Genomic DNA, 18759 nt, shown 5'->3' with positions numbered 1-18759 from the left:
GCTTTCTTAAAAGCTCAGAAACAGGAGGATTACACACAGGAATGGGCAAAATGGATTGATTATATACAGAATAAATACCAGACTAGGAGTTATTATCTAGCCTTTAGGTAAGAATGTTTAGACCGATAGATGATCAGAGTAAATAGTATATGGGATGTTTGGAATTATTAGAGTGGTATACAGCGGAAGTCAGGGGGGTGGGTTTGTGTGGGAGGTGGGGGAGGGTTAGGGTGGAGGGTGGGGCAATATATATGTATGAATAAATTAGAAGATGGGACTAATGAAACATTGTTAGGCTAGGAGAAATTTATATTAAGAGTTATAGATGTTAAATTAGCTTAGAAAATGATCAATGTGTTATTATTAATTTAAGACTAATCTCTATAGTTTTTGTTGGGAGGAGAGGGGTTATGAGTAATCTATTTTAAGATGGGGGGTGGGGAGGGGGTAAAGTGTTTGGTATAATATTTGAATGTGAATTTTTGCGGGGGGGTATAGCATTTGTATGAGATTTATATTGTATGGAGGGGGGGGGTGAAAAGGGGGAAAATTTGTTTGTACAAAACTCTTTTAATAAAAAAAAAAAAAAAACAATAAAAATAATAAAAAAAGAAAGTGGGAGGTGCTATTTTTAATAAAAAGCTGGTTGTGTCGATGGGGGGAGCATACAAGCATTTCCTTTCCCCTCCTGGGTACAAACTGTCCAAATGCAGCTCAGCCTCAACCTACGACCACTATTGAGCCCAAAATGTATGTTGTTACGTGAGAATTGTTAAGTCAATTTTCTCCCCATTTTATGCCTTTCCTTGCCCCATCGAAGTGAAATCACTGCAGTCATTTAATTAATAACCCAGTTGTTAAATGAATCCGGTTTCCCCATTGACTTGGCTTGTCAGAAGGATTTGCAAAAGCCGATCCCAGGATCCGGGTACACTGCGGCCGTCATAAGTGTGAGTCAGTTCTTAAAATATATAAATAAACTGGTTTTTTAAAAGAAATGTGAGTCAGTTCTCAAGCATTGGCATGTACATCGCATGACCCTGGGGATGCCACAGGATTGTAAGGGTGAAAAATGACCATTTGTCACTTTTTTCCCAGTGACGTAACAAAATGAAATGCCGTAACTCGAGGACTACCTGTATTGAGAGCTGTGAGAATTGGAGGAAATTCCATGCTGGCCTGTAGAAGTTGATAGGAAGGCCAGATTTTTCTTAAATCTGTAGCACTCTGTGAAGTTCCCAAGGGATGACCTAGTTAATTTACAAGCCTCGAGACAAAGTTCCCCCCAAAAAACCCCATTCATTTATTAGGATCAACATCTTGGCCTGATCTTCTGTGGAGCCGTAACTGGCTTTCGCTTAATTGCGTTTGAACTTTACCCCTCAATCTCCTCCCTTCTGTCATGCGTCATAAATCATATTCTCGAACTAGGTTGTGGAAATATGAGATCCGACTCTGGGCAAAGGTATGCATGGAATCCTTCCTCCAATGCCAACCTGATAATATTGCAATGCTTTACAAGTTCACACACACACACACACACACACACACACACACACACACACACAAAAATCTTGAATGGCTCTCCTTAATGCCAAATACTCCCTCAAGTGGGCGGGCAAACCCCACGAGCTGTCGCCCCTGATCTGCGCCAAGTACGGATGGACTAACGTGGAGTGTGACATGTTGAAGTGCTCCAGCTGCCAAGCGTACCTCTGCGCGAGTGTCCAGCTGTCGTTCGACTTCAGCAAATGTAAGTTGATTGGTTGGTGTTCTGACCCAGCTCCCCAAACAGGACAAAACTTCTGAATTCAATCAAAGGTTCCTTTATTAGGAGCGCCAGCAGCCTCGACAAAAAGTTTCTCTCTCACTGCAGGCTAACAAGTCCGTCCGGCAGGGAGAGGAATAGTTGTCTGCCCCATGTATTCATCTCCGCCCCCTGCCTTTGATCCCCAGAGCTCGGGTGGGGCTTGGCTAGCAGTGGTGGCTCTTCCGTCCCAAGGACCGGCCCATAGATTTCCACTGTTCTCCTCTCCTCTGCCTTCTCTGCATCTGCGCGTCAGGCACTGGAGCCAACTGTTCCTCCTCTTCCTCATCAGCCACCTTGAGACCTGGGGACTGTTGAGTCTCCATCTGAGGGATGATTGACAGCCCAGGCTCCACCTTTGCCTCTCTCTACCAGCTCCATTCCCTCTTCCCACTCAGAGCTCCGAGGTTGCCTTGATGCTGACCCTGACTTCCACGCCGCTGCCTCCTCCGAGTCAACTGCTGGGGGGGCCGGGGGGCCGACAGGCCACAACAGTTGGTTTGCAAAATGAGTTGCCCATCTTGGCACGTCATAACTCTGGATGGGATCGTTTGCACCACCTTGTGATTGGGACTTCACAGTTGTGGCCTTTGGGGTAGAGATTAAAACAGACCTGTACATATTAGGGACTCCCCAGGCCACATCTGGCCCTTTGGCGGTTGTCATGGCCCCCTCAGAGCCCGGTTAGGAGGAGGAGGAGGAGTTGGAACTGGAACTGTCCGACAGGGAAGGCCCACCAGGGGGTTGAGGACGATGCTGTCCCAGGACCCTCGGGCATTGGGGGATGCGGTCAAGCAGGCAGAGAGCTGCCTGCTTGCGCCAACACAGAGGAGGATCAGCTGACAATCAGCACCGCTGCCGGACAGCAGCTGACCCTCCTCTGTGTCTGTCTTGGGTCATGGAACGTCTCCAAGAAAAGCATCAAACTCAGAGCATTAAGGATTGTACAACCTCCACCTCCACCCTACTCTTCCTCCTCCTTCTTCTCCCCCACCCCTTCTAGCACTGATGATGTTACCTAGCTTGGTAATGAAACATCTCAAAAGATAAGCACCAAGCTCAGAGCATTAAAGACCCTACAACCTCTTCCTCTTCCTCCTTCTGCTCCCCCACCCCCCGCTTCTAACACTGATGATGTTCCCTAGTTTGGTATTGAAACGCCTCCAAGATAAGCACCAAGCTCAGAGACCCCCAAGGACCCCCCAGTTCAACCGTGAACTACAGATATTGGCTAGATGAATTGTCAAGAGCAGTTGTATTGGGACTCGGCTTAGAGAGAAAATGCTCTGCTTTGCGCCCGTCAGGTTGTGGTTGTGCTGTTGATCAGGCCACTTTGCTTCCTAGATAAGCAGAGGTGCCAGGAGCTGCAGAAGGCCTTGCTGGGAGCTCACGAAAAATTCTGCTTCTGGCCGGACAGTCCTTGCCCAGGTAAGAAAAGGAGAAAGGGACAGACACCAGGTTTTCCAGGTGCGTAGGCTGACTGACCCTCCACCATGTTGGGGGGAGGGTGGCATTCTCACTTAGCCACTTTGGGCTCCGTTGTGGTCGTACGTCGAGGACAACCTCTCGTTTGCTTCTTCTAGATCGCTTTTCGGTGCTGCTGGTGGAGGAGCCCCGTGCTCTTCTCGGTGACTTCCTGGAACGCTTCCAAACTCTGTGCCAGTTGCAGCTTCAGCTGCCCTCCCTGAAGCCAGACAGTCTCAAAAACGTGGTAAGCTCTTGGGGATGAGATAAGATAAAGATAAGATCACTTTGATGATCCTTTTTTTTACTGAGCACTCTATAAGCTTCCTAAAGCCCTTTTTTTGACAAAAAACGGGCCTGTTTTCACGAAAAACGGGCTGTTTATTGCTCGTTTTTGTCCCGTCCCCCCCTGCACTCTACAAGCCTCTTAAAGGCTATTCATACCCTTAAAAAAATGGGCCCATTTTTGTGAAAAATGGGCCATTTTGGGGAGGTTTGCAGAGTGCAAAAACTTTTTTTAAAAAAATTTCAAAACCTTGGTGCGTCTTATACTCCACAAAATACGCTATATCATCATCTTAATTTAATAACCCCAATCTGAGCAACTGAATGGAGCTTGCAGAGTGTTTTAATGTGCATACCTATATACGTGCACATATATGTATATACATATTCTTACATATGTATATAGATAGACAAGACAGACAGAGACACAGAGGAAGAGAGATGCGTGCATATGTAAAAGTGTATGCGTGTATTTATAGACACACATACACACAGAGCAGTGGCCAAAATTGTGGCAACCTTTTGGGGAAAGTGTATTTTTGAAGTTTGATGGCTAATAACACCCCTTTTGGGGGGGAGTAGTTCCATAAAATTATATATCAATGGAAAGATAATTTAATCAAGGTAGTCCCGAATTTATGACCGTTCACTTACTGGCCATTCAAAGTCCCGACAGACCCCCCTGGGGGTGATTTACAACCCAGATTTCAAGTTTCAACAGTCCCCCTCCATGCTCCCCTTCTCTTGCAACCATGTGCCCATTCTTTGAGCACTCAGCATCCAGGTCAAATTTATAGCCTTTTGCCGTGTCCGGTGGTCACATGACCACATTTTAGGACAGTTTTAGGACAGTTTTGCCGCAACCTCCCCCCCCCCCCCCAATGGTATTTAGTTCCGGTTTCGAGTGGGCGTTTTCATTTTACGACCATGAGCTTTGCTTCATGACCAGATTGGGCCAGTGGACGTGACTGAATATTTTACGGTCCTCATGAGTTATGACCGTGATGGGCAGATTCCATTGCGGTTGTAACTTGTGCGTTAAATGAGCCGATGTTGGGTTTAAAGATCAATAGAAGATGCTGGCCTGGGATTCTTGATCCGCTGATTGTGTTTTAATGACTTTTGGGTTTTTTAAAAAAAATAGTTTTATTGGTTGTTTCTGGATACTTCCGTGATCGACCTGGAGTCATGTCCATGAACTAGGCAGCTCTGTAAATTTAAGGATGAAATAAAATACAGACCGTGCTCGACTTATGACCACAATGGATCCCAACATTTCTGTGATGAAGTGAAACATTTGTTAAGCGAGTTTTGCCTCATTTTTACAACTTTTCCTGTCACCGTTGTTAAGTGAATCACTGCCACTGATAACACAGTGGCCTGGTTGTTAAGTGAATCTTGCTTCTTCCTTGATTCAGCTTGTCGGAAGGTCACAAAAGGTGACCCTGGGGACGCTGCCACCGTCGTAACTGTGAACCGGTTGCCTGGTGTCTGAATTTTGATCCCGTGATCCTGAGGAGGCTGGCAAAGTTGTAACTTTATAAAACGGTCAAAACTCACATTTTTGACGTTGGAACGTTCACCAACTGAACTGTTGTAAGCTGAGGACTTTCTGTATGTCCAAACCCTCTTTGGAACATCAGATCAGCCCGATCCAAAGACGTGGCAGAACATTCTGGATTTCTCCAGAATGTTTCATTCCTGGAAGAGCCGGTTGGGCATGAGTAGCGCGGTGGCCTAGAGGTGGAGCTCTGGCCTCACCATCAGGAGGCTGTGAGTTCGATCCTAGATAGAGGCACATATTTCTCTCTCTGGGTGCAATGAGACTAAATCTGCTGAACAAAACTCTGCATTGGTGACAGGAAGGGCATCGGGCCATTCAGTTGCCCTGAGTCCACCCTGATGCAAAGGATTATGGCAGTGACGGTGAACCTTTTCAGCACCAAGTGCCCAAACTAGAATGTGCGTGCATGGACGCACGCATGCCAGAGCACCGGAAACCAGCTACCCAGCACGCCCCTGCCTGTTTTGGGGCCGTTTTGGGGCTGTTTTCTGAGCCATTTTCAGGCTGTTTTCTGGACTATTTTTGGCCCAAAAAACAGGCCAAACATGGCCTGAAAATTGCCCATAAAACACCCTATTTTTTGCCCATTTTTCAGGGCGTTTTGGGGGCATTTTTCAAAACATTTTCAGGGCCAAAACCAGCCTGAAAATGCCCCGGAAAATGGTCCAAAAATAATTTGTTTTTTGGCAGTTCTTGTCCATTTTCAGGCCGTTTTCCGTTGCTCCAGCACCTGCAAAGACCAGCTGGCAATGGCACACATGCCTACAGAGAGTGCTCCATGTGCCCATCTGGCATGTGTGCCATAGGTTCGCTATCATGGGATTATGGGGTCATTAAAAGGTTTTTTTTTTTAAAAGCCTGGAAACTTCTGGAAATCGTGTTCACCTACCAAGAAGAGGCTGACTGCCATTTTGGGGGAGGTTGAGAGATTGATCTCCTCTGTTTGCTTCTCAGTCCTTGACAGAAGAGAAGGTCAGCTTTCTCTTGCAATTGATCGAGGAGGAGGAGGAGGAAGAGGAGGACTGCAAAACCGAGGGCGAAAAGACGTCGGCCAAGCCACCTTCCGACCTTCAAGTCCACATCACGGCTTCCATCCTGGCCCTTTGCGGCTGGACTGGCAGGTAAGTGGAAAATCAAAATCAGGGCATTGGGGGGGGATCCTTTCTGTGTGTGTGTGTCCCCATAATCCCTTACCGGGTAGAGTCTGGGCAACTGAATGGGCCTAGCAGAGAGTTTTATTGGCTGGATGCCCTTCATGTTGCCAGTACGGAGTTTTATTCGGCAGATATATTCTCATTGTGTCCAGAGAGAGAGAGAGAAATACAGTATCTGCCTCTACCTAGGATCGAACTCACAGCCTTCCGATTGTGAGGCGAGAGCTCCACCTCTAGGCCACCGTACTACTCCACCTGCGGAAAATTAATTGATTTTATCGTTTATTCATTGTTTAGAAATTTTACAGTGCCGCCTGCTCGCACTCGGCAACTCCAGGAGATAAAAGCACAATATAAAAGAAATAAAAATAATAAAATAAGAACCCAGCCTCCCTTCATACACATTCATACCACGATTCTCTTTAACAACTGCCAGATTGGTGTTATGGCCACCATCTTCGCTTAATCACCACCGCGAAATAGGTCGTAAAATCAGGGGTGGGTCAGGCGATGAGCCCACTTAAGGATCATCACAACTTAACAACTGTAAAATTCCAGGCTCAGTTGTGGTATAACTCAAGGAATGCCAGTGCTTGAAAAATTCACACAGTACGAATAGTCTTTGACTTACAACCAGTTTGTTTAGTGGCCTTTTGACATTGCGGCGCTAAAAAATTCTCTGCCTCCCGAGCCCCATCTGATTGGGAGGAAATGGGGGTTTTGCGGTATCCTTCCCCTGCCACGCCCACCAAGCCACGCCCACAGAACCAGTAGTAAAAAAATTTGAGTCCCACCACTGGGTGACCTGATCAAAATTCAAAAGCTCGGCAACTGGCATGGGCTTACGACAGTTGCAGTGTCCTGGAGTCACACAATCCCTTCCGACCAGCTGAGTCCTTTGCGGGGGGGGGGCAGATTCACTTAACAACCAAGTTATTAACTTCACAATGGCAAGCGATTCACTTAGCGGCGGCGGTGAGAATGGTCATCCAATGGGCCAACGATCCCCGAACAGTTGTCTCACGTAGCAACCGAACACGTTGGGGCTCGGCTGTGGTTGTAAGTCGAGGACCTCCCTGTACGTATTTAAATTGTGCTTGGGTGCGAAGCGGATTGGCTTTGGATCCTCGAGTTAATTTCCTTTGGGGTGGGGGTCTTTTTCCTAGCCCTCCCTCTGGATCCGTCCACCTCCCCTTGATTAGCTGCTGCCGTTGCATAAGGAAAGTGGGACTGTGGAGTTTCCACCAAATGGAGTCCGCGGAAACCGAGCTGGAGAACCCCTCCAACGTTGCTCCCACAGCCGAGAGACCCTCCGTGGGGCCCACCTCCCCACGACGGATGATCACCCGAAGCCAGGACACCAGCGTCCCTCCGGGCTCGGAGCAGGTAAGGTTTGAAGCTGAAGGCCCAATGTCCTTTTTTCAAATTTTAAACACATCATCAAAAAGAAACATAACTTGAAACAATGCCAGAACTAAAAGTTCCATCATTCAGCAGTTCCACATCGGTGTATCTTTACAGTTAATATCGCCCCTCCTCTACATTTATGTCTTTTATTCGTGGTTCCTCTTATTCATTGCCCATTTTTATGTATGATTCCGTACTTTATACTTATCTGTTATATTAAAGTATCATCTTTGCTATCATTTTTTTTACCACAGATTTTTTTATTCCACAACATCTTACAATCATCACATCAACACTGTTGTGTCCTCATACTTGTACATACCAATCTTATTTCGCTTCTATATTTATATACATTCATTTTCTACAGTTCCATACATATCTCTCTTGTTTCTCGGCTGAATTAATTTTATTCCTGTTTTGCAACCATTTGTACCAATTATCCCAAATTTCATAATATTCAGACTCTTCTTTGCCCTTTAACTTTAGTGTTAACTTGTCCATTTCTGCGCAATTCAAATTTTTCTGAATCACTAATTCATCTGGGGGGAATATTACTTTGTTTCCAACATTGGGCAAACGTTATTCTAGCCGTAGTCAGAAGATGTATTAGTATATATTTAATTTTCTTTCTACATTTCCCCTTATTCATTACCCATTTTTATGTACAATTCCATACTTATATGTTTATATCAAAGCTTCATCTTTGCTGTCACTTAAACTGTACATGAAACTCATGTGATTTCCATGTCTTAACTTATCTTTACTATCTCCTATCTGATCACTGTGTCCTAACGCTCTACTACATCGTTATTTTACATTTCCCTGTTTCTTATTTCTGTCCTCTGACCATTTATATCATTTTCCCCAAATTAGATAGGAATCTGATTCCTCCTTTCCTTGTCTTTCCTTCGTCAATCTGTCCCATCTCCGCACATTCTAAAATCTTTCTTATCCCTGGAGGCCTAGTTTCTGAAGGAGGGTCCTGAGGTGCTGGGCCTCTCTTCTTGAAGTCTCTTCTCAAGTCCTCCAACCCAGGGTTGTCCCAAAGTTGCTTTTTCTCCCCCAAGAGGCAACTGGACTTTCTTGTTTTTTCTTTGAAAACCTTTCGCTTCTCCTCCAAGAAGCTTCTTCAGCTTCTGACCGAATGGCGGGGAAGAGAAGGATTGATACTCCTTGCAGACAGCTGGTCATTTGCATCCTTTTAGAGGGTCATTGAGTCCACTTGGAGGCTTCTCTGTGTCCTCGGGGTCACCTGAGTGGTGCAAATGGTTCCTGTAGTCTGAAAGAATGTTCATTTCTTATTTTCTCCATTGGTATATTTTGCTATAAACAACATATATCCTCTAATTCAGTTTAAGCATAAAGAACATCTCTTTCATTTTTTCCTACAATTAACAATATACTATTTTTTTTTAATTTCTAAGTTACATAACAATAACAATCTTCGTTCTATTCTCTTTAGTCTACTGATGTAACTCTTTTTCCCTTTCTTCCTCTTTTAACCATTTTCTCTTGGGCTCTCAAAAATTCTACTTTTAATTCTTTTCCCTCTTTCCCCTAACTTTTTCTTTTTCCTATTTTTGTGGTTATTGTGTCTTTTCTTCAGAGCATTTACTGTTATTATTCTAGTAACTTTTCCCAGGGTTTTCCCTATTCTCCTCCTTTCCTTATTGTTTGGGGGTTTCTTTTTTGGGGGGGATCTCCCCCTACATTCTGATTTTTTTTTCTTTAAAGACGTTTCGCTTCTCCAAGAAGCTTCTTCAGCTCTGGCTGGATGGTGGGGAGTGGAAGGATTGATACTCCTTGCAGACAGCTGGTCCTTTGCATCCTTTTAGAACAGTGCTTCTCAACCTTGGCCCACCTGAAGATGCGTGGATTTCAACTCCCAGAATTCCCCAGCCAGCTCTGCTGACTGGGGGATTCTGGGAGTTGAAGTCCACACATCTTCAGGTGGGCCAAGGTTGAGAAACACTGTTTTAGAGGGTCGTTGAGGCCACTTGTAGGCTTATCTCGGTCCTCAGGGTCACCTGAGTGGTGCAAATGGTTCCTGTAGTCTGCAATTTTACCTCTGGAAATCCATTCCTACTCCCAGATCATTCCAAGGGTGTCCATCCCAAATTCTGTAGCTATTTTCAAGAGGCAACTGGACTTTCTGGGGTTTTTTTCTTTAAAGACGTTTCGCTTCTCATCCAAGGAGCTTCTCCAGCTCTGGCTGGCTGGAGAGGAATGGAAGGATTGATATTCCTTGCAGAAAGCTGGTCATTTGCCTCCTTTTAGAGGGTCATTGAGGCCGCTTGGAGGTTTCTCTGTGTTCTCAGGATTACCTGAGTGGTGCAAATGGTTCCTGTAGTCTGCAATTTTACCTCTGGAAATCCATTCCTACTCCCACACCGTTCCAAGGGTCTTCATCCCAAATTGTCTAGCTAAAAGTCTGTAGAGATTCTCAGTCAACCAGGTCAGGGTTGTCCCAAAGGTGCTTTTTTCAGGAGGCAACTGGGCTTAATGGTTTTTCTTTGAAGACGTTTTGCTTCTCATCCAAGAAGATTCTTCAGCTCTGACTGGATGGTGGGGGAATTGAAGGATTGATTCTCCTTGCAGACAGCTGGTCATTTGCATCCTTTTAGAGGGTCGTTGAGGCCGCTTGGAGGTTTATCTCTGCCCTCCCTCCAACCTCCAAGTGGGCTCAACAGCTCTCTAAAAGGATGCAAATAGGAACCACCTTTGGTGGGAAGGAAACAGCATTCCGTGCACCTTCAGCACTGAGTCATGCCGGCCACATGACCGCGGAGGCGTCTTCGGACAGCGCTGGCTCTTTGGCTTTGAAACAGAGGTGAGCACAGCCCCCTAGAGTCAGGAACGCCCAGCATGTATGTGTGAGGGTGAGGAGGAACCTTTCAGGGTTGACTTCCTTCCTTCCTTCCTTCCCTGTAGCACGAGAAGAGTCCGTCCCCTGTGATCAGCCGCACGCGAGGCGGGGACAGCTTCAGCGAGCGCCCTGAGGCCGAAGCCGCCAGCCCCACCACCCGCAGCCGGCCTGTGACTCGCAGCATGGGCCACGGGGAGGCCTGTGGCCTGGGAGCCGAAGTGCCATCCAGCCCACATCGGAGAGCCAAGCGGCCACGCCTCTCCTCCTGCAGCAGTTCGGTGAGGGTGCCTAATTCTTTCACTGCATTTATTTGTATCCCACTTTTGTTACTTTTATGAACAGCTCAAGGTGGCACATACATCAAATCCTCCTCCTTCTGCCCCTTTTCCCGACCACAACCCCCTGGTGAAGAGGGTTGGAGTGGCAGAGTGGGAGGGATTGGCACCAAGTCACCCAGCTGGCTCTCATGCCTAAGGCGGGACTAGAACTCACCGTCTCCTGGTGATTGGCCCAAGGTCATTCAGCTGGATTTCATGCCTAAGGCGGGACTAGAACTCACCGTCTCCTGGTGATTGGCCCAAGTTCATTCAGCTGGCTTTCATAGTTAAGGCAGGACTAGAACTCCCCTTCTCCTGGTGATTGGCCCAAGGTCATTCAGCTGGATTTCATGCCTAAGGCAGGACTAGAACTCACCGTCTCCTGATGATTGCTCCAAGTGACTCAGCTGGCTTTCATAGTTAAGGCGGGTCTGAGGACCACGGCCAATCTCTTTTTTTTCAGTGCCATGGTAACTTTCAACCGTCACTAAACGAATGGTTATAACTCAAGGACTACCAGTACAAAAGCCGTTCACAAAGATTGGAATCAAAATCTCAGCTGTGATAAAGAACGGGGAAGAAACTCAAGGTAGCCTCCCCTTGATTCTCTTTGGTATAAGAGGGGACGGAAGGAAACTTTTAACAGCTCAAGCTCCTGTTTTTATGCCCTAAAACCATAAGGTCCTTGTAAGGCCTGTTTCCTGACTTGGCCTCCCTCGAACGGCTAATACGGGAATCTCCAAACTTGGCAACTTTAAGACTTGTGGACTTCAACTCCCAGGATTCCCCACCCAGCCTGGATAATTGTTACGTCAGACACTCGTGAGACAAATTGTTGTAAGTCTAGGATTACTTGCAATTAAGACAGGTGGAAAAACCAATGAGATTGTCCAAAATGTGCCCGAACATGAATCTGACCTGCTGGAAGTGCAAAAAAAAAAAACCACAAGGGACTTTCTATCATATATGGTGGAGCTGTCCGGAAACTCAAAAGTATTGGATGAAAATTTGGAAATGGATACAACAAATTACAGAGGAACAAATAGAATATAAACTGGAACTCTTTCTGCTGGGAATAACCAAGGGGAAATATAGAAAGAAAATTAAATACATACTAATACATCTCTTGACTACAGCTAGAATAACGTTTGCCCAATGTTGGAAACGAAGTAATATTCCCCCCAGATGAATTAGGGATTCAGAAAATTTTGGATTGCGCAGAAATGGACAAGTTAACATTAAGCTTAAAGGACAAAGAAGAGCCTGAATACTCTGAAATTTGGGATAATTGGTATAAATGGTTGCATAACAGGAATAAAATTAATTCAGCCGAGAAACAATGGAGAAATGTATAGAACCGTAGATGAATGTATATAAATATAGAAGCGAAATAAGATTGATATGTATAGGTATGAGGACACAACAATGCTAATGTGATGATTGTAAGATGTTATAGAGGGGAAAAAACAATTGAAAAAAATCTGCTTTAAAAAAAAAAAGACAGGTGGGGAAAAAGAATCACAAATAATTCCTCCTGGACAGCAAAATGGGAAGTGCCTGAAGTGATACAGGGAGATAATCTGGGGAGCTTTCTAAAACGGGGGGGGGGAGAAAAAATACAATGGGTGGAGGAAATGGACGGAGAAGGAGAAATCTGAGTCACTTGTTCATCGAAACGGGTGCTACCAGATTCCTGATGGACCAGGTCACACCGGGGATCCAGGTGAGCCTGTGGGGTGATTCAGCCAAAAAAACAAATACGATTTAGGGATTATGAAGAAGAACATAAAGCACAAGAGATCACAGGAATCGGCGGCCCCATTCGGTTTCACCTGGTCAGATCTCACTTGGAGCTCCGTGTCCAGTTCTGGACACCTTAATCTAAACAAAAGATGGATCCAGGTTCTAGGTGGACCTTCACCAAGCCAGGTGAAAATAGGACCTTAGCCCACAGAAGAGAAGATGGAAGAGAGATATGATGGAGGTCTTCAGTAGCAATCAAGATCTCACCCATATGGCTCCAACTGGTCAGTATCTCAGTCAGGTTGTTCTATCAAATGCCCCCAGAAGGCCTGGGACCTCAACCCCAAGAATTCTCAACCAATTAGAAGTTGAAGTCCCAATACAAGAAGAACGGACGTCAGTTTGAGGAAGGCTAAGTAGATACCTTCTCGTTTGTCCCCTGTTCCATTTTTCTTCGCTGCATCTTAGATCAAAAGCTTGCTCAGGTCCATCCAAGAACTAGTGGTCCAATTAAAGACCATTTCTGGAGACTTGATGGAATATATGAATATCTGAATCTACTTAGCTTAGGTCTGGGGTCTCCAACCTGGCCACTTTGAAGGTCTTGTGGACTTCAACTCAGTACGGCTGGAGGAGGAATTCTGGGAGTTGAAGCCCACAAGTCTTAAAGTTGCTACGGTTGGAGACCCCTGGCTTAGGTGAAGATGAGCTAGTTCCTTACCCACCTTACTGTATTTTTTGGAGTATAAGATGCACCTTTTCGCCACCCTCCGTCCCCCACCCTTTGGCCTCTGCCTCCCAGCAATTTACCTCCTTGCAGAAAAGGAGGAAAATGGGGCTTGCAGAGGCTGCAATAGGCTGTACTAGCAATCCCTGCAGCCTGAAACAGCTGATGATCGGGAAAGTGAAATTGCTGAAATTGAAAGTGAAACAGGCTGTTTGCTCCATGAGGCAAATTGTTGGGAGGCAGGGGAAGATTTTTTTTTCTTGTGCTAATCTTTTGCTGCAAGGAGGCAAGTCAATAATTAAAAATGCCCATAGAATGTTTGAAATATTAGACATTTTTTAAAGATTGGTTTTTATTGTTCTAGACAGCTTAACAAAATGAAGAAGCTTTTGAAAACAAATGCTTCATCTGAAGGGGCCCAGTGCTATTGTATCTTCTTTTAAATAGCAGGGAATAATGTATACTTCCAAAAAGCCACACCAATTTTAACAGCATCTGTACAAGTACAGTCTGAAATGTAACACCACAAACAGTATACATCGTCTGTACTGTTTGCTGTTTGCTGCAAGGAGGCAGATTGCTGGGAGGCAGAGGCAGATATTTTTTCTCTTGTTTTCCTCCCCAAAAGCCAGGTGTCTCTTATACTTCGGAGCGTCTTATACTCTGAAAAATACTGTAATCTGGTTGTGTGAACACAGACTGTTTGTCTCCCCTAACAGGATTCATCCACCCGTGTTTTCTTTGACCCCCTGGCCCAGCACCGTGACTGGTGCCCGTGGGTCAACAAGGTGAAGGAAGCAACGGGGCTCGGAACCAAAGGGGACTCTCTGGAGGAGAAGGCAGACCGTGGCTGGCAGGTGGTCCTCAAAGTTCTCCAGGCTTCCAGGCAGTTAGAAAAAGCAGCCCATCTGGAGTCCGAGGTGAGTTGGACCACCCATGGTCGTCCACTTGGTCTACAGCGGGAGTGTCCAAACTTGGCAGCTTTGAGTCTTGTGGACTTCAACTCCCAGAATTCCCCAGTTTAACTCTGCCCCACAGTGTCTGGCACTCCTACAGATCCATATTGTATAATTATAAACAGTCTAAAGCTTGGACCCGGAGGCTCAGTGGTTAAGACACTGATCAGAAAGGTCAGCATTTCGGCGGTTTGAATCCCTAGCGCTGCGTAACGGAGTGAGCTCCGATGACTTGTCCCAGCTTCTGCCAACCTAGCAGTTCGAAAGCAGGTAAAAAATGCAAGTAGAAAAATAGGAACCACCTTTGGTGGGAAGGTAGCAGCGTTCCATGCGCCTTCAGAGTTTAGTCATGCCAGCCACACGACCACGGAGACGTCTTCGGACAGTGCTGGCTCTTTGGCTTAGAAACGGATGAGCACCAGAGGTGGGTTGTTCCCAGTTTGGCCCAGATTGGGTCCAGTTTAGCTACCATTTTCAGACAAGTCCACACGTCTTCAAGAGGTCAAGGTTGAAAAACACCGGATTAGATGACAAAGTTCATCCAACTCCTTCTGGCCCAACTCTGGGAGCTACATCAAAAATTGGTTAGATGCTGCCTTCTTCAAATGTTGGTCACAAAGTTGGATCAGAAGGACTTGGATGAATTTTGGAGATCATCTAGTTCAGCATTTCTCAACCTTGGCCTCTTGAAGACGTGTGGAGGTCAGTTCCCAGAATTCCTCACCCATCCCTTGCCTAAGTTGGGACTAGAACTCACTGTCTCCTAGTGATTGGCCCAAAGTCACCCAGCTGGGTTTCATACCTAAGGCAGTAGTAGAACTCACCGTCTCCTGGTGATTGGCCCAAAGTCAACCAGTCAGCTTCCATCCCTCAGGCGGGACTAGAACTCAGAGTCACCTGGTGATTGGCCCAGAGTCACTCACTCATCTTTCATGTCTAAGATAGGACTAGAACTCACCATTTCCTGGTGATTGGCCCAAAATCACCCAGCTGGCTTACATGCCTAAGACGGAACTAGAACTCACTGTCTCCTGGTGATTGGCCCAAAGTCACCCAGTTGGCTTCCATCCCTAAGGCAAGACTAGAACTCACCATCTCCTGGTGATTGGTCCATAGTCACTCACTCATCTTTTATGTCTAAGATGGGACTATAACTCGCCATCTTCTAGTGATTGGCCCAAACTCACCTAGCTGGCTTTGATGTCTAAGGTGGGACTAGAACTCACCATCTCCGGGTGGTTTTGGCTCAAAAGCATCCAACCAGCTTTCATGCCTAAGGCAAGACTAGAACTCAACGTCTCCTGGTCATTGGCCCAAAGTCACCCAATCATATTTCATGCCTGAGGCAGCACTAGAACTCACCGCCTCCCAGTTTCTCTACCCACTGCCTTCCCCACTAGACCGAACCGCTTCTCTCTTATAGCCTTTCTGTGGCATCCGTGTCTCTCCACTTTCTCATTCCTCCCTCCCTCTCCTCCCTGCCCCGCAGAGTCTCTCGACCAAATCCCGCAAAGTGTTCCAGATTTTCCGCCAATGGGAAGCCGCCTGCTCCTCCTGAAGACCGGGAGACAGCGACGGGACGGGACAAAGTAGGCTCAGCAGAACTCTACCCATTCGGTTAGCAGGAGGGACGTCGCGTAAGAGAAGAGACCCAGGGAGAAAATGATGACATACCGCCTCCCTGTGGCCAGTCGCACCTTCTCCTCCTCCCCTCCATCCATGGACAGAAGCATGGGGCAGCTGTCCGTCTCCCCTTGAAGAAGATGCTTTACCTGCAGCGCGGATGCCCCCAAAAATCCTTCTGCCCCTTCGGAGGTGGGCAGGGGCACCTGAGCATTTCTGCAACCCATGCGCTGGTTCCCAGTTGCCTGGTGATCTCCAGCAGCCGAACCCTGAGAAATTCCCAGTTTAAACTGAACTAGATCCGTTCGGCAACAAGGTGGAGAAGATGGCTTCCCATGGGACATCTTGGGTTCACCCTCCAAGTGGTGTTGGGGTCTTCCTTACTCCTGCTTCTCTGCAAGGGGGCGGGAGGGGGGGCGGTCTGTAGAATCTGTTGGGAGAACATGGTTTGACATTCTCGGCACCAGCACAAATATCGGACCCCTGGCACTCCGCCGGGGACTGACACCCTTGTTACTTGAGCCGCGTGAAAATCCGATGACGACCCCAAGGGTTTGAATTGAATCAAAATGTGAACTTGGGGCAACTAAGATGGAAGCGGACTTCTTATTTTCAGATGGAAAAGAAAAAGAAGAATCTCCTGTGACGATATTCAGCCTCTCATCTGGCAAAAAATAAAAATGAAAAATGAATACTCCTTCCCTGTTTTTGTCATTTGAAAGGTAAAAAATTCCCTTTCCTCCGGAGACAGGTGTGAAAAATCGGGAAGAGCTTGCCTCTGGTCAGGTGTGTACAACGTTCTCAGTTTTAAGACTGGTGAACTTCAACTCCCAGAATTCCCTTAGCCAGCTGGGCAGGTTGGACTTCAACTCCCAGAATTCCTTTAGCCAGCTGGGCAGGTTGGACTTCAACTCCCAGAATTCCTTTAGCCAGCTGGGCAGGTTGGACTTCAACTCCCAGAATTCCCTTAGCCAGCTGGGCAGGTTGGACTTCAACTCCCAGAATTCCCTTAGCCAGCTGGGCAGGTTGGACTTCAACTCCCAGAATTCCCTTAGCCAGCTGGGCAGGTTGGACTTCAACTCCCAGAATTCCCTTAGCCAGCTGGGCAGGTTGGACTTCAACTCCCAGAATTCCTTTAGCCAGCTGTGCAGGTTGGACTTCAACTCCCAGAATTCCTTTAGCCAGCTGTGCAGGTTGGACTTCAACTCCCAGAATTCCTTTAGCCAGCTGGGCAGGTTGGACTTCAACTCCCAGAATTCCCTTAGCCAGCTGGGCAGGTTGGACTTCAACTCCCAGAATTCCCTTAGCCAGCTGGGCAGGTTGGACTTCAACTCCCAGAATTCCCTTAGCCAGCTGGGCAGGTTGGACTTCAACTCCCAGAATTCCCATAGCCAGCTGGGCAGGTTGGACTTCAACTCCCAGAATTCCCTTAGCCAGCTGGGCAGGTTGGACTTCAACTCCCAGAATTCCCTTAGCCAGCTGGGCAGGTTGGACTTCAACTCCCAGAATTCCTTTAGCCAGCTGGGCAGGTTGGACTTCAACTCCCAGAATTCCTTTAGCCAGCTGGGCAGGTTGGACTTCAACTCCCAGAATTCCCTTAGCCAGCTGGGCAGGTTGGACTTCAACTCCCAGAATTCCTTTAGCCAGCTGGGCAGGTTGGACTTCAACTCCCAGAATTCCCTTAGCCAGCTGGGCAGGTTGGACTTCAACTCCCAGAATTCCTTTAGCCAGCTGGGCAGGTTGGACTTCAACTCCCAGAATTCCCTTAGCCAGCTGGGCAGGTTGGACTTCAACTCCCAGAATTCCCTTAGCCAGCTGGGCAGGTTGGACTTCAACTCCCAGAATTCCTTTAGCCAGCTGGGCAGGTTGGACTTCAACTCCCAGAATTCCGTAGGCAGATAGATTGGCTGGGGTATTCTGGGAGTTGAAGTCCACCAGCCTTAAAAGTTGACAAAATTGGACACTCCAGCCTTATACTAAGTTGTGTATGTTACCAACCACCTGAAGCCTCAGAGCTTGTAGATGTATAAGTGATAGCGGTATCACAACTGGACAACAAGCCCGTTTCATGCATGGCCGAACCCCTTTATTAAGGAAAAAAACCCCCACTAAAATATAATATTTTGTGCAGTGTTTGTATAAAATAAATAACAGAATCCAGGCCTATTTATTTGGTGTGTTGTGGTGTGTGTCACACTTTTGTCATGGGAGTTGGGCAGGCTAGGCCGAGAGAGGGACTTCACAAAGTCATCCTTTGACTGAGGATACATTTGAACCCAGATCTCCCTTAATCCAGCATTTTCAGCACTGTGTCACTGTCTCATGCGGTGACCCAAAGGTGTTTTTGTTTCTTTTTCTAAAAGGCAACTGGACTTTCTCTGGGTTTTTTTTATTTGAAAACATTTCGCTTCTCATCCACGAAGCTTCCTCAGTTCTAATCTTTTTCTAAAAGGCAACTGGACTTTCTCGGTCTTTTCTTTGGAAACATTTCGCTCCTTGTCCGAACCGAAGAAGCTTCTTGGACGAGAAGCAAAACGTTTTCAGAGAAAAAAATCCTGAGAATTCCCAATTGCCTTTCAGAAAAGAAACAAAAACACCTTTGGGTCACCTGGGAGGCGTTTTGCCAGGTGAGTCGCTGGATGAGACATTCGGCAGGGATGTTCCCTTGGCCGGAAAGGACATCAAAACAACATAGCATCCAGGCCACTCACTCACTGCTTCGTCGCCAGAGGACAATTTTTCCCGGCGTGATAATGAGACACACCTTGGCAGGCGGATCCCGACACGTGGAGCATTTCCCAAAGAGCCGTTTCATGTCGGCAACAACCCCGGAAATCCAAGGGATT

The 18759-nt window shown here is 46.7% G+C and overlaps 1 protein-coding gene across 2 annotated transcripts in view; it reads left to right on the top strand.

Annotated features, from left to right (window-relative positions):
- The window catches only part of ZC3HC1 (zinc finger C3HC-type containing 1), a 22579-nt gene extending 6049 nt beyond the window's left edge, over nt 1–16530 (top strand). The window contains exons 3-10 of one of the 2 annotated variants that reach the window (XM_081958470.1): nt 1603–1753; nt 3152–3235; nt 3391–3518; nt 6075–6241; nt 7441–7660; nt 10613–10825; nt 14054–14254; nt 15780–16530. In XM_081958470.1, the coding sequence (XP_081814596.1) occupies nt 1603–1753; nt 3152–3235; nt 3391–3518; nt 6075–6241; nt 7441–7660; nt 10613–10825; nt 14054–14254; nt 15780–15848 (1233 nt within the window). In that variant the 3' untranslated portion in view covers nt 15849–16530. The remainder of the gene's footprint in view (nt 1–1602; nt 1754–3151; nt 3236–3390; nt 3519–6074; nt 6242–7440; nt 7661–10612; nt 10826–14053; nt 14255–15779) is intronic. The other variant, XM_081958471.1, reaches the window with a different exon arrangement.
- Nucleotides 16531–18759: the final 2229 nt, after the last annotated feature.

The sequence above is a fragment of the Natrix helvetica genome (genome assembly GCF_964273705.1).
Source record: "Natrix helvetica genome assembly, chromosome: 6".
In the NCBI taxonomy this organism is placed as follows: Eukaryota; Metazoa; Chordata; class Lepidosauria; order Squamata; family Natricidae; genus Natrix; species Natrix helvetica.
Note: the sequence above shows the minus strand (reverse complement) of the source record. Positions and strands in the feature narration are given on the sequence as shown.